This window comes from Pygocentrus nattereri, chromosome 4 (assembly GCF_015220715.1).
Source record: "Pygocentrus nattereri isolate fPygNat1 chromosome 4, fPygNat1.pri, whole genome shotgun sequence".
Lineage (NCBI taxonomy): Eukaryota > Metazoa > Chordata > Actinopteri > Characiformes > Serrasalmidae > Pygocentrus > Pygocentrus nattereri.
The window spans coordinates 689,931-708,878 of NC_051214.1; the positions used below are offsets into that span (position 1 = coordinate 689,931).

General features: G+C 40.2%; 1 protein-coding gene across 1 annotated transcript in view; it reads right to left on the reverse strand.

Moving 5' to 3' along the window:
- Window positions 1-11,922: 11,922 nt before the first annotated feature.
- Window positions 11,923-18,948, reverse strand: part of mfsd4b (major facilitator superfamily domain containing 4B) — an 8,315-nt gene continuing 1,289 nt past the window's right edge. The window contains exons 2-5 of the mRNA XM_017688596.2: window positions 18,288-18,456; window positions 17,384-17,500; window positions 12,953-13,867; window positions 11,923-12,565 (exon numbers count right to left, since the gene is read on the reverse strand). Of these exons, the coding sequence (XP_017544085.1) occupies window positions 12,183-12,565; window positions 12,953-13,867; window positions 17,384-17,500; window positions 18,288-18,456 (1,584 nt within the window). The 3' untranslated portion in view covers window positions 11,923-12,182. The remainder of the gene's footprint in view (window positions 12,566-12,952; window positions 13,868-17,383; window positions 17,501-18,287; window positions 18,457-18,948) is intronic.

The following is an 18,948-nucleotide window of genomic DNA, read 5'->3' on the forward strand; positions in this document are numbered from 1 at the left end:
TGAGCCAAATTGGCCAAAATACATAAGGCTATAGTCTTACCTTCGTATGCGTTTTTTGACCGTTCATTAATTCACTAAAAATTCACTCCCAGGCATCAAAATTTGCTGGAAAATGCCTACACATGATATATTTTGTCCACAAAAATTAATATTTCATCAAAAAATGTACATTCAACATTCAGCCAAATTGGCCAAAATACATAAGGCTATAGTCTTACCTTCGTATGCGTTTTTTGACCGTTCATTAATTCACTAAAAATTCACTCCCAGGCATCAAAATTTGCTGGAAAATGCCTACACATGATATATTTTGTCCAAAAAATTAATATTTCATCAAAAAATGTACATTCAACATTCAGCCAAATTGGCCAAAATACATAAGGCTATAGTCTTACCTTCATATGCGTTTTTTGACCGTTCATTAATTCACTAAAAATTCACTCCCAGGCATCAAAATTTGCTGGAAAATGCCTCCACATGATATATTTTGTCCAAAAAATTCATATTTCATCAAAAAATGTACATTCAACATTCAGCCAAATTGGCCAAAATACATAAGGCTATAGTCTTACCTTCGTATGCGTTTTTTGACCGTTCATTAATTCACTAAAAATTCACTCCCAGGCATCAAAATTTGCTGGAAAATGCCTACACATGATATATTTTGTCCAAAAAATTATATGTCATCAAAAAATGTACATTCAACATTGAGCCAAATTGGCCAAAATACATAAGGCTATAGTCTTACCTTCATATGCGTTTTTTGACCGTTCATTAATTCACTAAAAATTCACTCCCAGGCATCAAAATTTGCTGGAAAATGCCTCCACATGATATATTTTGTCCAAAAAATTAATATTTCATCAAAAAATGTACATTCAACATTGAGCCAAATTGGCCAAAATACATTAGGCTATAGTCTTACCTTCGTATGCGTTTTTTGACCGTTCATTAATTCACTAAAAATTCACTCCCAGGCATCAAAATTTGCTGGAAAATGCCTACACATGATATATTTTGTCCAAAAAATTAATATGTCATCAAAAAATGTACATTCAACATTCAGCCAAATTGGCCAAAATACATAAGGCTATAGTCTTACCTTCGTATGCGTTTTTTGACCGTTCATTAATTCACTAAAAATTCACTCCCAGGCATCAAAATTTGCTGGAAAATGCCTACACATGATATATTTTGTCCAAAAAATTAATATTTCATCAAAAAATGTACATTCAACATTCAGCCAAATTGGCCAAAATACATAAGGCTATAGTCTTACCTTCATATGCGTTTTTTGACCGTTCATTAATTCACTAAAAATTCACTCCCAGGCATCAAAATTTGCTGGAAAATGCCTCCACATGATATATTTTGTCCAAAAAATTCATATTTCATCAAAAAATGTACATTCAACATTCAGCCAAATTGGCCAAAATACATAAGGCTATAGTCTTACCTTCATATGCGTTTTTTGACCGTTCATTAATTCACTAAAAATTCACTAAAAATTCACTCCAAGGCATCAAAATTTGCTGGAAAATGCCTACACATGATATATTTTGTCCAAAAAATTAATGTCATCAAAAAATATACATTCAACATTGAGCCAAATTGGCCAATATACATAAGGCTATAGTCTTACCTTCATATGCGTTTTTTGACCGTTCATTAATTCACTAAAAATTCACTAAAAATTCACTCCCAGGCATCAAAATTTGCTGGAAAATGCCTACACATGATAATATTTTGTCCAAAAACTTCATATTTCATCAAAAAATGTACATTCAACATTCAGCCAAATTGGCCAAAATACATAAGGCTATAGTCTTACCTTCATATGCGTTTTTTGACCGTTCATTAATTCACTAAAATAAATTCACTCCCAGGCATCAAAATTTGCTGGAAAATGCCTCCACATGATATATTTTGTCCAAAAAATTCATATTTCATCAAAAAATGTACATTCAACATTCAGCCAAATTGGCCAAAATACATAAGGCTATAGTCTTACCTTCGTATGCGTTTTTTGACCGTTCATTAATTCACTAAAAATTCACTCCCAGGCATCAAAATTTGCTGGAAAATGCCTACACATGATATATTTTGTCCAAAAAATTAATATTTCATCAAAAAATGTACATTCAACATTCAGCCAAATTGGCCAAAATACATAAGGCTATAGTCTTACCTTCGTATGCGTTTTTTGACCGTTCATTAATTCACTAAAAATTCACTCCCAGGCATCAAAATTTGCTGGAAAATGCCTACACATGATATATTTTGTACAAAAAATTAATATTTCATCAAAAAATGTACATTCAACATTCAGCCAAATTGGCCAAAATACATAAGGCTATAGTCTTACCTTCATATGCGTTTTTTGACCGTTCATTAATTCACTAAAAATTCACTAAAAATTCACTCCAAGGCATCAAAATTTGCTGGAAAATGCCTACACATGATATATTTTGTCCAAAAAATTAATGTCATCAAAAAATATACATTCAACATTGAGCCAAATTGGCCAAAATACATAAGGCTATAGTCTTACCTTCATATGCGTTTTTTGACCGTTCATTAATTCACTAAAAATTCACTAAAAATTCACTCCCAGGCATCAAAATTTGCTGGAAAATGCCTACACATGATAAATTTTGTCCAAAAACTTCATATTTCATCAAAAAATGTACATTCAACATTCAGCCAAATTGGCCAAAATACATAAGGCTATAGTCTTACCTTCATATGCGTTTTTTGACCGTTCATTAATTCACTAAAATTTCACTAAAAATTCACTCCCAGGCATCAAAATTTGCTGGAAAATGCCTACACATGATAAATTTTGTCCAAAAAATTCATATTTCATCAAAAAATGTACATTCAACATTCAGCCAAATTGGTATGCGTTTTTTGACCGTTCATTAATTCACTAAGAATTCACTCCCAGGCATCAAAATTTGCTGGAAAATGCCTACACATGATATATTTTGTCCAAAAAATTAATATTTCATCAAAAAATGTACATTCAACATTCAGCCAAATTGGCCAAAATACATAAGGCTATAGTCTTACCTTTGTATGCGTTTTTTGACCGTTCATTAATTCACCAAAAATTCACTCCCAGGCATCAAAATTTGCTGGAAAATGCCTACACATGATATATTTTGTACAAAAAATGAATATTTCATCAAAAAATGTACATTCAACATTCAGCCAAATTGGCCAAAATACATAAGGCTATAGTCTTACCTTCGTATGCGTTTTTTGACCGTTCATTAATTCACTAAAAATTCACTAAAAATTCACTCCAAGGCATCAAAATTTGCTGGAAAATGCCTACACATGATAAATTTTGTCCAAAAAATTCATATTTCATCAAAAAATGTACATTCAACATTCAGCCAAATTGGTATACGTTTTTTGACCGTTCATTAATTCACTAAAAATTCACTCCCAGGCATCAAAATTTGCTGGAAAATGCCTACACATGATATATTTTGTCCAAAAAATTAATATGTCATCAAAAAATGTACATTCAACATTCAGCCAAATTGGCCAAAATACATAAGGCTATAGTCTTACCTTTGTATGCGTTTTTTGACCGTTCATTAATTCACTAAAAATTCACTAAAAATTCACTCCCAGGCATCAAAATTTGCTGGAAAATGCCTACACATGATATATTTTGTCCAAAAAAATCATATTTCATCAAAAAATGTACATTCAACATTGAGCCAAATTGGCCAAAATACATAAGGCTATAGTCTTACCTTCCTATGCGTTTTTTGACCGTTCATTAATTCACTAAAAATTCACTCCCAGGCATCAAAATTTGCTGGAAAATGCCTACACATGATATATTTTGTCCAAAAAATTAATATTTCATCAAAAAATGTACATTCAACATTCAGCCAAATTGGCCAAAATACATAAGGCTATAGTCTTACCTTTGTATGCGTTTTTTGACCGTTCATTAATTCACCAAAATTTCACTCCCAGGCATCAAAATTTGCTGGAAAATGCCTACACATGATATATTTTGTACAAAAAATGAATATTTCATCAAAAAATGTACATTCAACATTCAGCCAAATTGGCCAAAATACATAAGGCTATAGTCTTACCTTCATATGCGTTTTTTGACCGTTCATTAATTCACTAAAAATTCACTAAAAATTCACTCCAAGGCATCAAAATTTGCTGGAAAATGCCTACACATGATATATTTTGTCCAAAAAATTAATATGTCATCAAAAAATATACATTCAACATTGAGCCAAATTGGCCAAAATACATAAGGCTATAGTCTTACCTTCATATGCGTTTTTTGACCGTTCATTAATTCACTAAAAATTCACTAAAAATTCACTCCCAGGCATCAAAATTTGCTGGAAAATGCCTACACATGATAAATTTTGTCCAAAAACTTCATATTTCACCAAAAAATGTACATTCAACATTCAGCCAAATTGGTATGCGTTTTTTGACCGTTCATTAATTCACTAAGAATTCACTCCCAGGCATCAAAATTTGCTGGAAAATGCCTACACATGATATATTTTGTCCAAAAAATTAATATTTCATCAAAAAATGTACATTCAACATTCAGCCAAATTGGCCAAAATACATAAGGCTATAGTCTTACCTTTGTATGCGTTTTTTGACCGTTCATTAATTCACCAAAAATTCACTCCCAGGCATCAAAATTTGCTGGAAAATGCCTACACATGATATATTTTGTACAAAAAATGAATATTTCATCAAAAAATGTACATTCAACATTCAGCCAAATTGGCCAAAATACATAAGGCTATAGTCTTACCTTCGTATGCGTTTTTTGACCGTTCATTAATTCACTAAAAATTCACTAAAAATTCACTCCAAGGCATCAAAATTTGCTGGAAAATGCCTACACATGATAAATTTTGTCCAAAAAATTCATATTTCATCAAAAAATGTACATTCAACATTCAGCCAAATTGGTATACGTTTTTTGACCGTTCATTAATTCACTAAAAATTCACTCCCAGGCATCAAAATTTGCTGGAAAATGCCTACACATGATATATTTTGTCCAAAAAATTTATATGTCATCAAAAAATGTACATTCAACATTCAGCCAAATTGGCCAAAATACATAAGGCTATAGTCTTACCTTCGTATGCGTTTTTTGACCGTTCATTAATTCACTAAAAATTCACTAAAAATTCACTCCCAGGCATCAAAATTTGCTGGAAAATGCCTACACATGATATATTTTGTCCAAAAAAATCATATTTCATCAAAAAATGTACATTCAACATTCAGCCAAATTGGCCAAAATACATAAGGCTATAGTCTTACCTTCCTATGCGTTTTTTGACCGTTCATTAATTCACTAAAAATTCACTCCCAGGCATCAAAATTTGCTGGAAAATGTCTACACATGATATATTTTGTCCAAAAAATTAATATTTCATCAAAAAATGTACATTCAACATTCAGCCAAATTGGCCAAAATACATAAGTCTTACCTTCGTATGCGTTTTTTGACCGTTCATTAATTCACTAAAAATTCACTCCCAGGCATCAAAATTTGCTGGAAAATGCCTACACATGATATATCTTGTACAAAAAATTAATATTTCATCAAAAAATGTACATTCAACATTCAGCCAAATTGGCCAAAATACATGAGGCTATAGTCTTACCTTTGTATGCGTTTTTTGACCGTTCATTAATTCACTAAAAATTCACTAAAAATTCACTCCAAGGCATCAAAATTTGCTGGAAAATGCCTACACATGATATATTTTGTCCAAAAAATTTATATTTATCAAAAAATGTACATTCAACATTCAGCCAAATTGGCCAAAATACATAAGGCTATAGTCTTACCTTCGTATGCGTTTTTTGACCGTTCATTAATTCACTAAAAATTCACTCCCAGGCATCAAAATTTGCTGGAAAATGCCTACACATGATATATTTTGTCCACAAAATTAATATGTCATCAAAAAATGTACATTCAACATTCAGCCAAATTGGCCAAAATACATAAGGCTATAGTCTTACCTTCGTATGCGTTTTTTGACCGTTCATTAATTCACTAAAAATTCACTAAAAATTCACTCCCAGGCATCAAAATTTGCTGGAAAATGCCTACACATGATAAATTTTGTCCAAAAAATGAATATGTCATCAAAAAATGTACATTCAACATTCAGCCAAATTGGCCGAAATACATAAGGCTGTAGTCTTACCTTCGTATGCGTTTTTTGACCGTTCATTAATTCACTAAAAATTCACTAAAAATTCACTCCCAGGCATCAAAATTTGCTGGAAAATGCCTACACATGATATATTTTGTCCAAAAAATTCATATTTCATCAAAAAATGTACATTCAACATTCAGCCAAATTGGCCAAAATACATAAGGCTATAGTCTTACCTTTGTATGCGTTTTTTGACCGTTCATTAATTCACTAAAAATTCACTCCCAGGCATCAAAATTTGCTGGAAAATGCCTACACATGATAAATTTTGTCCAAAAAATTCATATTTCATCAAAAAATGTACATTCAACATTCAGCCAAATTGGTATGCGTTTTTTGACCATTCATTAATTCACTAAAAATTCACTCCCAGGCATCAAAATTTGCTGGAAAATGCCTACACATGATATATTTTGTCCAAAAAATTAATATTTCATCAAAAAATGTACATTCAACATTCAGCCAAATTGGCCAAAATACATAAGGCTATAGTCTTACCTTCGTATGTGTTTTTTGACCGTTCATTAATTCACCAAAAATTCACTCCCAGGCATCAAAATTTGCTGGAAAATGCCTACACATGATATATTTTGTACAAAAAATGAATATTTCATCAAAAAATGTACATTCAACATTCAGCCAAATTGGCCAAAATACATAAGGCTATAGTCTTACCTTCGTATGCGTTTTTTGACCGTTCATTAATTCACTAAAAATTCACTAAAAATTCACTCCAAGGCATCAAAATTTGCTGGAAAATGCCTACACATGATATATTTTGTCCAAAAAATTAATATGTCATCAAAAAATGTACATTCAACATTCAGCCAAATTGGCCGAAATACATAAGGCTATAGTCTTACCTTCGTATGCGTTTTTTGACCGTTCATTAATTCACTAAAAATTCACTCCCAGGCATCAAAATTTGCTGGAAAATGCCTACACATGATATATCTTGTACAAAAAATTAATATTTCATCAAAAAATGTACATTCAACATTCAGCCAAATTGGCCAAAATACATGAGGCTATAGTCTTACCTTTGTATGCGTTTTTTGACCGTTCATTAATTCACTAAAAATTCACTAAAAATTCACTCCAAGGCATCAAAATTTGCTGGAAAATGCCTACACATGATATATTTTGTCCAAAAAATTTATATTTTATCAAAAAATGTACATTCAACATTCAGCCAAATTGGCCAAAATACATAAGGCTATAGTCTTACCTTTGTATGCGTTTTTTGACCGTTCATTAATTCACTAAAAATTCACTCCCAGGCATCAAAATTTGCTGGAAAATGCCTACACATGATATATTTTGTCCACAAAATTAATATGTCATCAAAAAATGTACATTCAACATTCAGCCAAATTGGCCAAAATACATAAGGCTATAGTCTTACCTTCGTATGCGTTTTTTGACCGTTCATTAATTCACTAAAAATTCACTAAAAATTCACTCCCAGGCATCAAAATTTGCTGGAAAATGCCTACACATGATAAATTTTGTCCAAAAAATGAATATGTCATCAAAAAATGTACATTCAACATTCAGCCAAATTGGCCGAAATACATAAGGCTGTAGTCTTACCTTCGTATGCGTTTTTTGACCGTTCATTAATTCACTAAAAATTCACTAATAATTCACTCCCAGGCATCAAAATTTGCTGGAAAATGCCTACACATGATATATTTTGTCCAAAAAATTCATATTTCATCAAAAAATGTACATTCAACATTCAGCCAAATTGGCCAAAATACATAAGGCTATAGTCTTACCTTTGTATGCGTTTTTTGACCGTTCATTAATTCACTAAAAATTCACTCCCAGGCATCAAAATTTGCTGGAAAATGCCTACACATGATATATTTTGTCCAAAAAATTCATATTTCATCAAAAAATGTACATTCAACATTCAGCCAAATTGGCCAAAATACATAAGGCTATAGTCTTACCTTCGTATGCGTTTTTTGACCGTTCATTAATTCACTAAAAATTCACTAAAAATTCACTCCCAGGCATCAAAATTTGCTGGAAAATGCCTACACATGATAAATTTTGTCCAAAAAATTCATATTTCATCAAAAAATGTACATTCAACATTCAGCCAAATTGGTATGCGTTTTTTGACCGTTCATTAATTCACTAAAAATTCACTCCCAGGCATCAAAATTTGCTGGAAAATGCCTACACATGATATATTTTGTCCAAAAAATTAATATTTCATCAAAAAATGTACATTCAACATTCAGCCAAATTGGCCAAAATACATAAGGCTATAGTCTTACCTTCGTATGTGTTTTTTGACCGTTCATTAATTCACCAAAAATTCACTCCCAGGCATCAAAATTTGCTGGAAAATGCCTACACATGATATATTTTGTACAAAAAATGAATATTTCATCAAAAAATGTACATTCAACATTCAGCCAAATTGGCCAAAATACATAAGGCTATAGTCTTACCTTCGTATGCGTTTTTTGACCGTTCATTAATTCACTAAAAATTCACTAAAAATTCACTCCAAGGCATCAAAATTTGCTGGAAAATGCCTACACATGATATATTTTGTCCAAAAAATTAATATGCCATCAAAAAATGTACATTCAACATTCAGCCAAATTGGCCGAAATACATAAGGCTATAGTCTTACCTTCGTATGCGTTTTTTGACCGTTCATTAATTCACTAAAAATTCACTCCCAGGCATCAAAATTTGCTGGAAAATGCCTACACATGATAAATTTTGTCCAAAAAATGAATATGTCATCAAAAAATGTACATTCAACATTCAGCCAAATTGGCCAAAATACATAAGGCTGTAGTCTTACCTTCGTATGCGTTTTTTGACCGTTCATTAATTCACTAAAAATTCACTAAAAATTCACTCCCAGGCATCAAAATTTGCTGGAAAGTGCCTACACATGATATATTTTGTCCAAAAAATTCATATTTCATCAAAAAATGTACATTCAACATTCAGCCAAATTGGCCAAAATTCATAAGGCTATAGTCTTACCTTCGTATGCGTTTTTTGACCGTTCATTAATTCACTAAAAATTCACTAAAAATTCACTCCCAGGCATCAAAACTTGCTGGAAAATGCCTACACATGATATATTTTGATTATATATATATATGCCTCCTGGACACCTCCCTCGGAGGGGTCACAGGCAAGTCCACCCGTGAGGAGACCCCGGGGAAGACCCAGGACACGCTGGCGTGACAATATCGCGCCTCGGAATCCCCCCAGGGGAGCTAGTGGAAGTGGCTGGGGAAAGGGAGGTCTGGGCCTCATTGCTTAAGATGCTGCCCCCGCGACCCGAACCCCGGTGAAGCGGAAGATGATGGATGGATGGATGGATATATATATGTGTGTGTGTGTGTGTGTGTGTGTGTGTGTGTGTGTGTGTGTGTGTGCACCCTGTTTATCCCCAAATAATTCAGAAGAAACACTTTATTAAATTAAGTTTTAACATGACTCACTATTACAGACAGGATTGAACTTCATTTGGCAGTTTAAAATTAAACATCTTAGAGTTTCAGGTAAAGTGCAAAAGGCTTAAAAGTTTCAGACGGGCGTAAACACACGCTGTAAAGCTGTAAAGACCTAAAAACAGGAGACTAAAACAAAATCACGCAGTCAGATCTCAAATCAAACACACTCAGCACAGTTTCACTGAGAACTACCAAAGCGTGCTTCAACTGAGTGACGGGTGGTGTTAAAGGAGAACTCCACCAATTTTATCATGTTTGAGTGGTTCAGATGTAGAGTTTCTAGATAAACTCACAGAGTCAGAACCGTTCACAGTGGTGGTGATAGGAACCAGACGTCCCTCTAAAAGCTCCTCACAGTGGTGGTGATGGGAACCAGACGTCCCTCTAAAAGCTCCTCACAGTGGTGGTGATAGGAACCAGACGTCCCTCTAAAAGCTCCTACAGAAAGTTCCTACATGAACTGGTTCTGAATTCACTGCCTGATGACTGAGACGCTGTTTTATGAGAGTTTAGAGAACTTCAACTCCATTCATGGTGGAGGGAGACATGCAGGGCGCTGTGCGGCAAAATAGTCCCCAAAGAAAACTCATTATTCCAGATTTTCCACTGTTTTCCATCATCAACATTCCATATAAGCTCAGAAGACTCGTGTAGGTTCTCTGGTGGTTCTGGATGGTAAATAAAGTGTCTATATCTGTGTTGTAGTCATGGCGACGCCTGGTTCCCATCACCACCACTGTAAAGACGTCAGAACCAGTTCACACCAAACCCTCTGAATCTCTGTGATAACATCTCACTGTATTATGTAGGAATTGTGGAAAGTTAGTGGAATTCCCTTTTAATGTAGGGAAGGTTGAGGTTTACCTTCATAGATCGTGTCACAAAACCTTTATGATTACTGTAGTGACTTTTTAAAATCAATCATACGGTGAAAAAAGTGCTCAGCAATCCCAAAAACGAAGACTATAAAGAGCCACAGCACACAGAGGAAACGCCCACCAAGCGACCGCACATAGAGCATCTGACCGCCCTCAGCAGAACCCACCAGTCTTTTAAAGCGCCAGTTTAGTGAAATGTAAACTCCACCTTAAATGGTGCCTCAGGAGCCAGAATCTGTCACACCATTTAAGGTGGAACAGGAAACGTAAACAAGAAGCGAAGTCAGAAGCCGACTTCAGGGACGTCTGAGGCGAGTGGGATGATTTGGACGTGCAGTCAGCACCGTGCGAACCGGTGGGGTATAAACGTCCTTTATCGCTTTAATATTCACACCTGGACTGAAGTCACACAGCTGCCCCGCATGAATAATAAACATGAACTTACATCATTTATTCCTAATGTTTCCATTCTCTCTCTTTTCCAGTTCCGTTCAGTTGATTGTATTTGGCTGTTTATCTATTCGTAACTTTTAATTTTGTGTTAGTTCTCCTTAGTTCTTTATCTCTTTTTATTTATTTCCTCTAATTTTATTTTAAGTTTTTTTTTATCATTACTTTTTTAATTATTGTGATATTGTATTATTACCTTACTAATGTCTTATCTGCTTTTGATCTTAATTTCTTACCATTTAAATCTCAAGTTCTATTTTTATCTACTTTTATCTTTTATTCACTGTTATTTTAATTTAAAATGATTAAATGTAGTTATTATTTTCTTTGTCATGTCAATCCCTGTTTTTGTAAATGCTCAGCTACAGTGAAAATGAGGGTTGCCCTCAATGTACTTCTGAGTCAAAATAAAGGTTGATTTATCTATTCGCACCTTAAAAGTACATGACAGAGAGCTTGAACAGCTGCAGTAGCGCTGTGCGCAGGGCAGGGGGCAGCGCTGTGCTGTAAACACGCATTTCTCCTTTTGTTTGAAGACACAAGCTGCCACTTTACACTAAACTAGCCTGGCTCTAAAGTTCCACTGGCTCTCAATCTGTATTTAAAGCTTACTAAATCCTGATCATCTGAAATATGTAAATCATTTTACTCTTATCTGCCCACAGTTTGGTTTTACACTGATGAAAACTAAGATTGACCAACCTTTGAACAGACAACACAGCGACTTTATAGGGCCTGGTCTCAGTTTTTAGCGCTGCTGATTGTTTTTCTTTCATGCAATGTGAAGAAAAGGGCCTGCAGGTGCAGTACCACTGGGGGAAGGCAGGGGGCAGCACTGTGCGAGGTCCAGACGCATGTATATTTACACTGCAGTGCTTAATATCGAGTTCAGGCTTACAGACGCACATCTTTGTGCTGCCACTAGGTGGCGGGCATGTCGTAATAAGGGGTCAATATGGAGATGAATTCTGTTCGTATCACCAGCACAGCGGGTTAACCAGCCTCGGCAGATGATCGGATATCCGAGACCACCCTGGTCCGATTGGGCGATCAGTTCCAGTGTTGACTGACGTTCTGATCTCGTTCAGTCTCGTCGTTCTTCAATCGTTCTTCTCCCGATCCAGCATCCGCTTGCCCCTCGGCGAGACGTTCAGGACAGAGATGGATTCGCCCACGGCGACGAGTCCGGCGGTGTCGGGCGCGGTGACGGAGGAAGCCAGAGCGTTCTTGGAGCTGGACAAAGCGTCGGGAGGCGAGGCGCTGACTTTACTGGGCGAGTTAACGAGACTCGTGTCGTCCATCTCGATCACCTCGAAGTCCGCGTCGTTCCACTGGTCAGCTTCTGAATCGCCACCGCCGCCGTCCTCCTCTGGCTCCGCCTCCTCGTCGTCGTTGGCGACAGAATGGAGCAGAGCCTGCCGGTCGCTCTCGTCTGCGTCCCCGCGTCCTCTGCCTCGTGACTTCCTCGCCGCAGCGCCCCCTCCTGGAACCAGACAGAGCAAAACGAATGTAAATGAAGGAAGTCGAGTGGAATATTAACATCAATCACAATCAAACTCATTCAATATGATTCACGTCTGACACGTCGGCTTTGTTCACAGATGAAAAACACAAAGCACAATAACGCAATTCCATCCAATACTATATCCCTGAGAAATACAGGAATGATCTCCATCCAGATGTTTCCATGGTGCTTCTGTGAAATGTTGCTCCAACTAAATCACATTGGGTTTGGTTAGTTCTGCGTTTCACGCTCATCACAAGCCACCCCTCCCTCAACCCACGCGGTCAGTAACCTGCACTGCCTGAATTCCGGCTTAGTTTTCCTTTTTCCCATCACTAAATCCAGTTCAACGATAAAGAAGCTCACCTGGTGATGCCAGTTTGTACATGACGGGGAAGAGGATGGAGGTGATGGTGGCAGTTATGAGAGTCAGATACATCAGCAGCGGCTGATCCTTCACGTGTCCCAACAGGAAGCCCAGCGAAGCCGGAAGTACCATCTCCCCGAGAGCTGCGCCGACGACGAACGCCGCCGCGGACTTTCCGGTCACCTCCGTGTACTGCTCCACCCAGGAGATCCCGCTGGGGAAAGTGGTTGCCATGGAGGCGCCATATAGAGCCGTGCAGGACCACAGCGCCACCGTGTGGCGGCTGTACAGAATCAGCAGCACAGACGACAGGGTGCAGCCGATCAGGCTGAGCAGGATCATGGTGCCGGGGTACATGCAGGTCGCGAACACGATGGCTAAACCCCTGAACGCGGCGAACGACCCCCAGAAGAGCGCGTTGAGCCCCGCGGCGTGCGGCTGCTCCATGCCCACGTAGTCCTTGGCATAGTTGAAGATGAAGGAACCGTACGCCACCTCGGCGCCGACGTACCAGAAGAAAAAGATGGACAGCAGCACGATCAGCGCCGTGTGGTGCTTGGCGACCAGCTGCTTCCCCGAAGACGAAGACGCCTGGTTCGAAGAGGCGGAGCTTCGGGAGTACATGACGAAGAAGAGAAACGACACCAGCAGGATGAAGGCGCCGATGACGATGTAAGCCCACATGGACATCAGGATGGTTCCTTTGCTCTGGAAGAAGGTCAGAATCGAGGCGCCGGTCTTGGAGTTGTTAGCGTTAGCGTCGGTCGTCACGGACGTGTTCCGGTCGTCGTGGCCGAAGAGCAGCTTGGCGATGATTGGCGAGACGAAGGCCCCGGCGGCAAAGGTGAAGTGGAGAGCCTGCAGGTGGGGTCCGGCCTGGTCCCCCCACGTGTTCAGGATCAACACGTTCCCACCTGGAACACATCACAGTCAAAACGTGAGGAACCGAATTTCATACGGATTCACGCGAAATAAAACGCTAATATGCTAAACCCGTGGGTTCAGAGCCTCAGCGCAAAGCAGTGAATAAAGGCGCGGGAACGCTGGAGGAACGGCTGCGGAAGACCACCGGCCAGACTAGTCAGCGACTGCGGTTCTGTTTTCTATTGGCGGCGCCGCAGAACCAGAACCAGAACCAGGAAACAGAGTGGCTAACAGGCTAACAGCTACACACGCCACAAACACGTCTGATTCTGTCTGTCTCTCCACCTCCAACCTCTCTCTCTCCCTCTGTCTGTCTCTCCACCTCCAACCTCTCTCTCTCCCTCTGTCTGTCTCTCCACCTCCAACCTCTCTCTCTCCCTCTGTCTGTCTCTCCACCTCCAACCTCTCTCTCTCCGTCTGTCTCTCCACCTCCAACCTCTCTCTCTCCCTCTGTCTGTCTCTCCACCTCCAACCTCTCTCTATCCCTCTGTCTCTCCACGTCCAACCTCTCTCTCTCCCTCTGTCTGTCTCTCCACCTCCAACCTCTCTCTCTCCCTCTGTCTGTCTCTCCACCTCCAACCTCTCTCTCTCCCTCTGTCTGTCTCTCCACCTCCAACCTCTCTCTATCCCTCTGTCTCTCCACCTCCAACCTCTCTCTCCCTCTGTCTGTCTCTCCACCTCCAACCTCTCTCTCCCTCTGTCTGTCTCTCCACCTCCAACCTCTCTCTCTCCCTCTGTCTCTCTCCACCTCCAACCTCTCTCTCTCCCTCTGTCTGTCTCTCCACCTCCAACCTCTCTCTCTCCCTCTGTCTGTCTCTCCACCTCCAACCTCTCTCTCCCTCTCCCTGTCTCTCCACCTCCAACCTCTCTCTCTCCCTCTCCCTGTCTCTCCACCTCCAACCTCTCTCTCTCCCTCTGTCTGTCTCTCCACCTCCAACCTCTCTCTCTCCCTCTGTCTGTCTCTCCACCTCCAACCTCTCTCTCTCCCTCTGTCTGTCTCTCCACCTCCAACCTCTCTCTATCCCTCTGTCTGTCTCTCCACCTCCAACCTCTCTCTATCCCTCTGTCTGTCTCTCCACCTCCAACCTCTCTCTATCCCTCTGTCTGTCTCTCCACCTCCAACCTCTCTCTCTCCCTCTGTCTGTCTCTCCACCTCCAACCTCTCTCTCTCCCTCTATCTGTCTCTCCACCTCCAACCTCTCTCTCCCTCTGTCTGTCTCTCTACCTCCAACCTCTCTCTATCCCTCTGTCTGTCTCTCCACCTCCAACCTCTCTCTCTCCCTCTGTCTGTCTCTCCACCTCCAACCTCTCTCTATCCCTCTGTCTGTCTCTCCACCTCCAACCTCTCTCTCTCCCTCTGTCTGTCTCTCCACCTCCAACCTCTCTCTCTCCCTCTGTCTGTCTCTCCACCTCCAACCTCTCTCTCCCTGCCTGTCTCTCTCTCTCTCCCTCCCTGTCTCCCTCTCTCTGTTGCTCTCATTTCAATCTGGAGTTGTTTGATCCTCTGTTACTGAATATTGTATATTGTTACTGTTATTGTACTGTAGTGTAGTGTATTGTGTAGTGTGTTGTAGTGTGCTGTAGTGTGCTGTAGTGTATTGCACTGCTCTAGTTAATAGAAGTATCTGAGCTCAGGACCGTCTTTCTCTCTAACCTACTAACAGAGAGACTTTCTCTAGACAGACGAAGCTCTTCCTGTAAGTCACTCTGGATCAGAGCGTCTGCTGAACGCTGGAAATGTAAAATGTGAATGTAAACACGTGCAGCACTGAACTGTGGAAAGAGCGTGAGAGTAAAGTCACACGTGCAGCACTGAACTGTGGAAAGAGCGTGAGAGTAAAGTCACACGTGCAGCACTGAACTGTGGAAAGAGCGTGAGAGTAAAGTCACACGTGCAGCACTGAACTGTGGAAAGAGCGTGAGAGTAAAGTCACACGTGCAGCACTGAACTGTGGAAAGAGCGTGAGAGTAAAGTCACACGTGCAGCACTGAACTGTGGAAAGAGCGTGAGAGTAAAGTCACACGTGCAGCACTGAACTGTGGAAAGAGCGTGAGAGTAAAGTCACACGTGCAGCACTGAACTGTGGAAAGAGCGTGAGAGTAAAGTCACACGTGCAGCACTGAACTGTGGAAAGAGCGTGAGAGTAAAGTCACACGTGCAGCACTGAACTGTGGAAAGAGCGTGAGAGTAAAGTCACACGTGCAGCACTGAACTGTGGAAAGAGCGTGAGAGTAAAGTCACACGTGCAGCACTGAACTGTGGAAAGAGCGTGAGAGTAAAGTCACACGTGCAGCACTGAACTGTTGAAAGAGCGTGAGAGTAAAGTCACACGTGCAGCACTGAACTGTGGAAAGAGCGTGAGAGTAAAGTCACACGTGCAGCACTGAACTGTGGAAAGAGCGTGAGAGTAAAGTCACACGTGCAGCACTGAACTGTGGAAAGAGCGTGAGAGTAAAGTCACACGTGCAGCACTGAACTGTGGAAAGAGCGTGAGAGTAAAGTCACACGTGCAGCACTGAACTGTGGAAAGAGCGTGAGAGTAAAGTCACACGTGCAGCACTGAACTGTGGAAAGAGCGTGAGAGTAAAGTCACACGTGCAGCACTGAACTGTGGAAAGAGCGTGAGAGTAAAGTCACACGTGCAGCACTGAACTGTGGAAAGAGCGTGAGAGTAAAGTCACACGTGCAGCACTGAACTGTGGAAAGAGCGTGAGAGTAAAGTCACACGTGCAGCACTGAACTGTGGAAAGAGCGTGAGAGTAAAGTCACACGTGCAGCACTGAACTGTGGAAAGAGCGTGAGAGTAAAGTCACACGTGCAGCACTGAACTGTGGAAAGAGCGTGAGAGTAAAGTCACACGTGCAGCACTGAACTGTGGAAAGAGCGTGAGAGTAAAGTCACACGTGCAGCACTGAACTGTGGAAAGAGCGTGAGAGTAAAGTCACACGTGCAGCACTGAACTGTGGAAAGAGCGTGAGAGTAAAGTCACACGTGCAGCACTGAACTGTGGAAAGAGCGTGAGAGTAAAGTCACACGTGCAGCACTGAACTGTGGAAAGAGCGTGAGAGTAAAGTCACACGTGCAGCACTGAACTGTGGAAAGAGCGTGAGAGTAAAGTCACACGTGCAGCACTGTTGAAAGTTCACTGTGCTTTACTGCAAAAAACAAATGTCAGCAGCGATAAACGCATATCGACAGGTATCAGTCCTGCTGTCCTGGACTTCACACTGCCTGGAGTGTCGAGAGGCTGTGTTGGGACTGTGTTCTGTAGCTGATGATGCTGAGAGCCCTCCTGATAATTATCATACTACTAATGATAATAATAATAATAAAAAAAAAATAATAATAATGATAATAAGTTGTGTTTATATAAGTTTCCTTTCATAATCCCAGAATTTACTGATCCAGAGGACAGTTTAAGTTTACAGTTGGACCTCAAAGGTAAAAGATCCCGATTCTTCTTCCCTGGTAGTCGTAGGGTCTGATTTTGAACACCTGTGCTCACCTGTGTCGAGGATGCCCATTGACACGCCCACACTGGAGACCAGGAGGGTGAGGATCAGAGCCTTCTTACAGAACGGAATCGCACACATCCCGAACGACGTCAGCAACATCGCGAACCCTGCACACACACACGCACACACACACACACACACACCAGCATCACAGCTCAGCCACACTAACTACACACACACACACGCCGAGCAGCATCACAGCTCAGCCACACTAACTACACACACACACAAAATAGTCCCCAAAGAAAACTCATTATTCCAGATTTTCCACTGTTTTCCATCATCAGCATTCCATATAAGCTCAGAAGACTCGTGTAGGTTCTCTGGTGGTTCTGGATGGTAAATAAAGTGTCTATATCTGTGTTGTAGTAATGGCGACGCCTGGTTCCCATCACCACCACTGTAAAGACGTCTAAACCGTCTCACTCCAAACCCTCTGAATCCCTGATTACACCATAAACCATGTTATGGAGAACATGTGAAAAATGGATGGAATTTCCGATCAATACATCCTAATATTTCTTGTTATTTGCTATAATAACAATAATATTTTGTTTGTCCAAGAACACCAGCATATGCACTTATTCTGGCTTGAGACTTAAACAATGAACGTGGCACACCAGCTGCCAGTTAGTCGTGGTTGTGATGTCACAGCCCAGGGGTGTTCAGTTGATTCTGATTGGTCTAAATCATCTACATGCAGTTCACAAGCTCTGTGTTGTGCTAAAACTCCCCACTTGAAGGCCACACGGTTGACAATGTGGCCTTTAATAATAACGGCAGCTGAAAATGACACTTTAAAACAAACGAATATTAAATACAGAAGCGATTAGCGTAGATCAGAGAGCGCTCGTCACGTGACTGAGTTTCGTGTGTGTGTGTTGAGCTTTTTACCCAGGAGCAGATGAGGGTTAAGGAAGTCGAACAGGACGCCCCCCACCAGAGACCCCCCGATGTAGCCCGTCGCACGGCCGGCGAAGACGTAAGAAATGTTGCTCATGTTTTTATTGACGTTTTTGGCCAGATCCTCTAACGTCGGCCCCAAAACGGAGATAGACATTCCCTACAGGACACAGCAGACAGAGGAGAGCGGAATTAGCACCAGATAAACATCCGGTCTGAACACGTTAACCGGACATTCATACGTTCATATTCAAACGCTGCTCAGCGAACCGTTACAGCCCATCAAATGTTCATCAGAGTGCATCATTAACGCCTCTCATTACTCTACACAGTCAGTTTACTGAGTGTAGCTCAGTATCTATACGTATTCATGCCTATATATACATATATTACAGTCCTTAGCAACCACCCGGGATACCATAGCAACGGTTTAGCTATAGCTTAACAACCACCCGGGATACCACATCAATGACTTGGCAACACCTTACCAACCAACTGGATACCACAGCTATTGCCTAGCAACAGTATAGCCTAACAACTGGGATTTCACAGCAACTAATAACACTAATACTGTGAGCAAACGTCTTGTGAGCGGTTTGGTGTGAAACGCTGTGACCGAGTCAGAGCCGTTCACAGTGGTGGTGATGGGAAC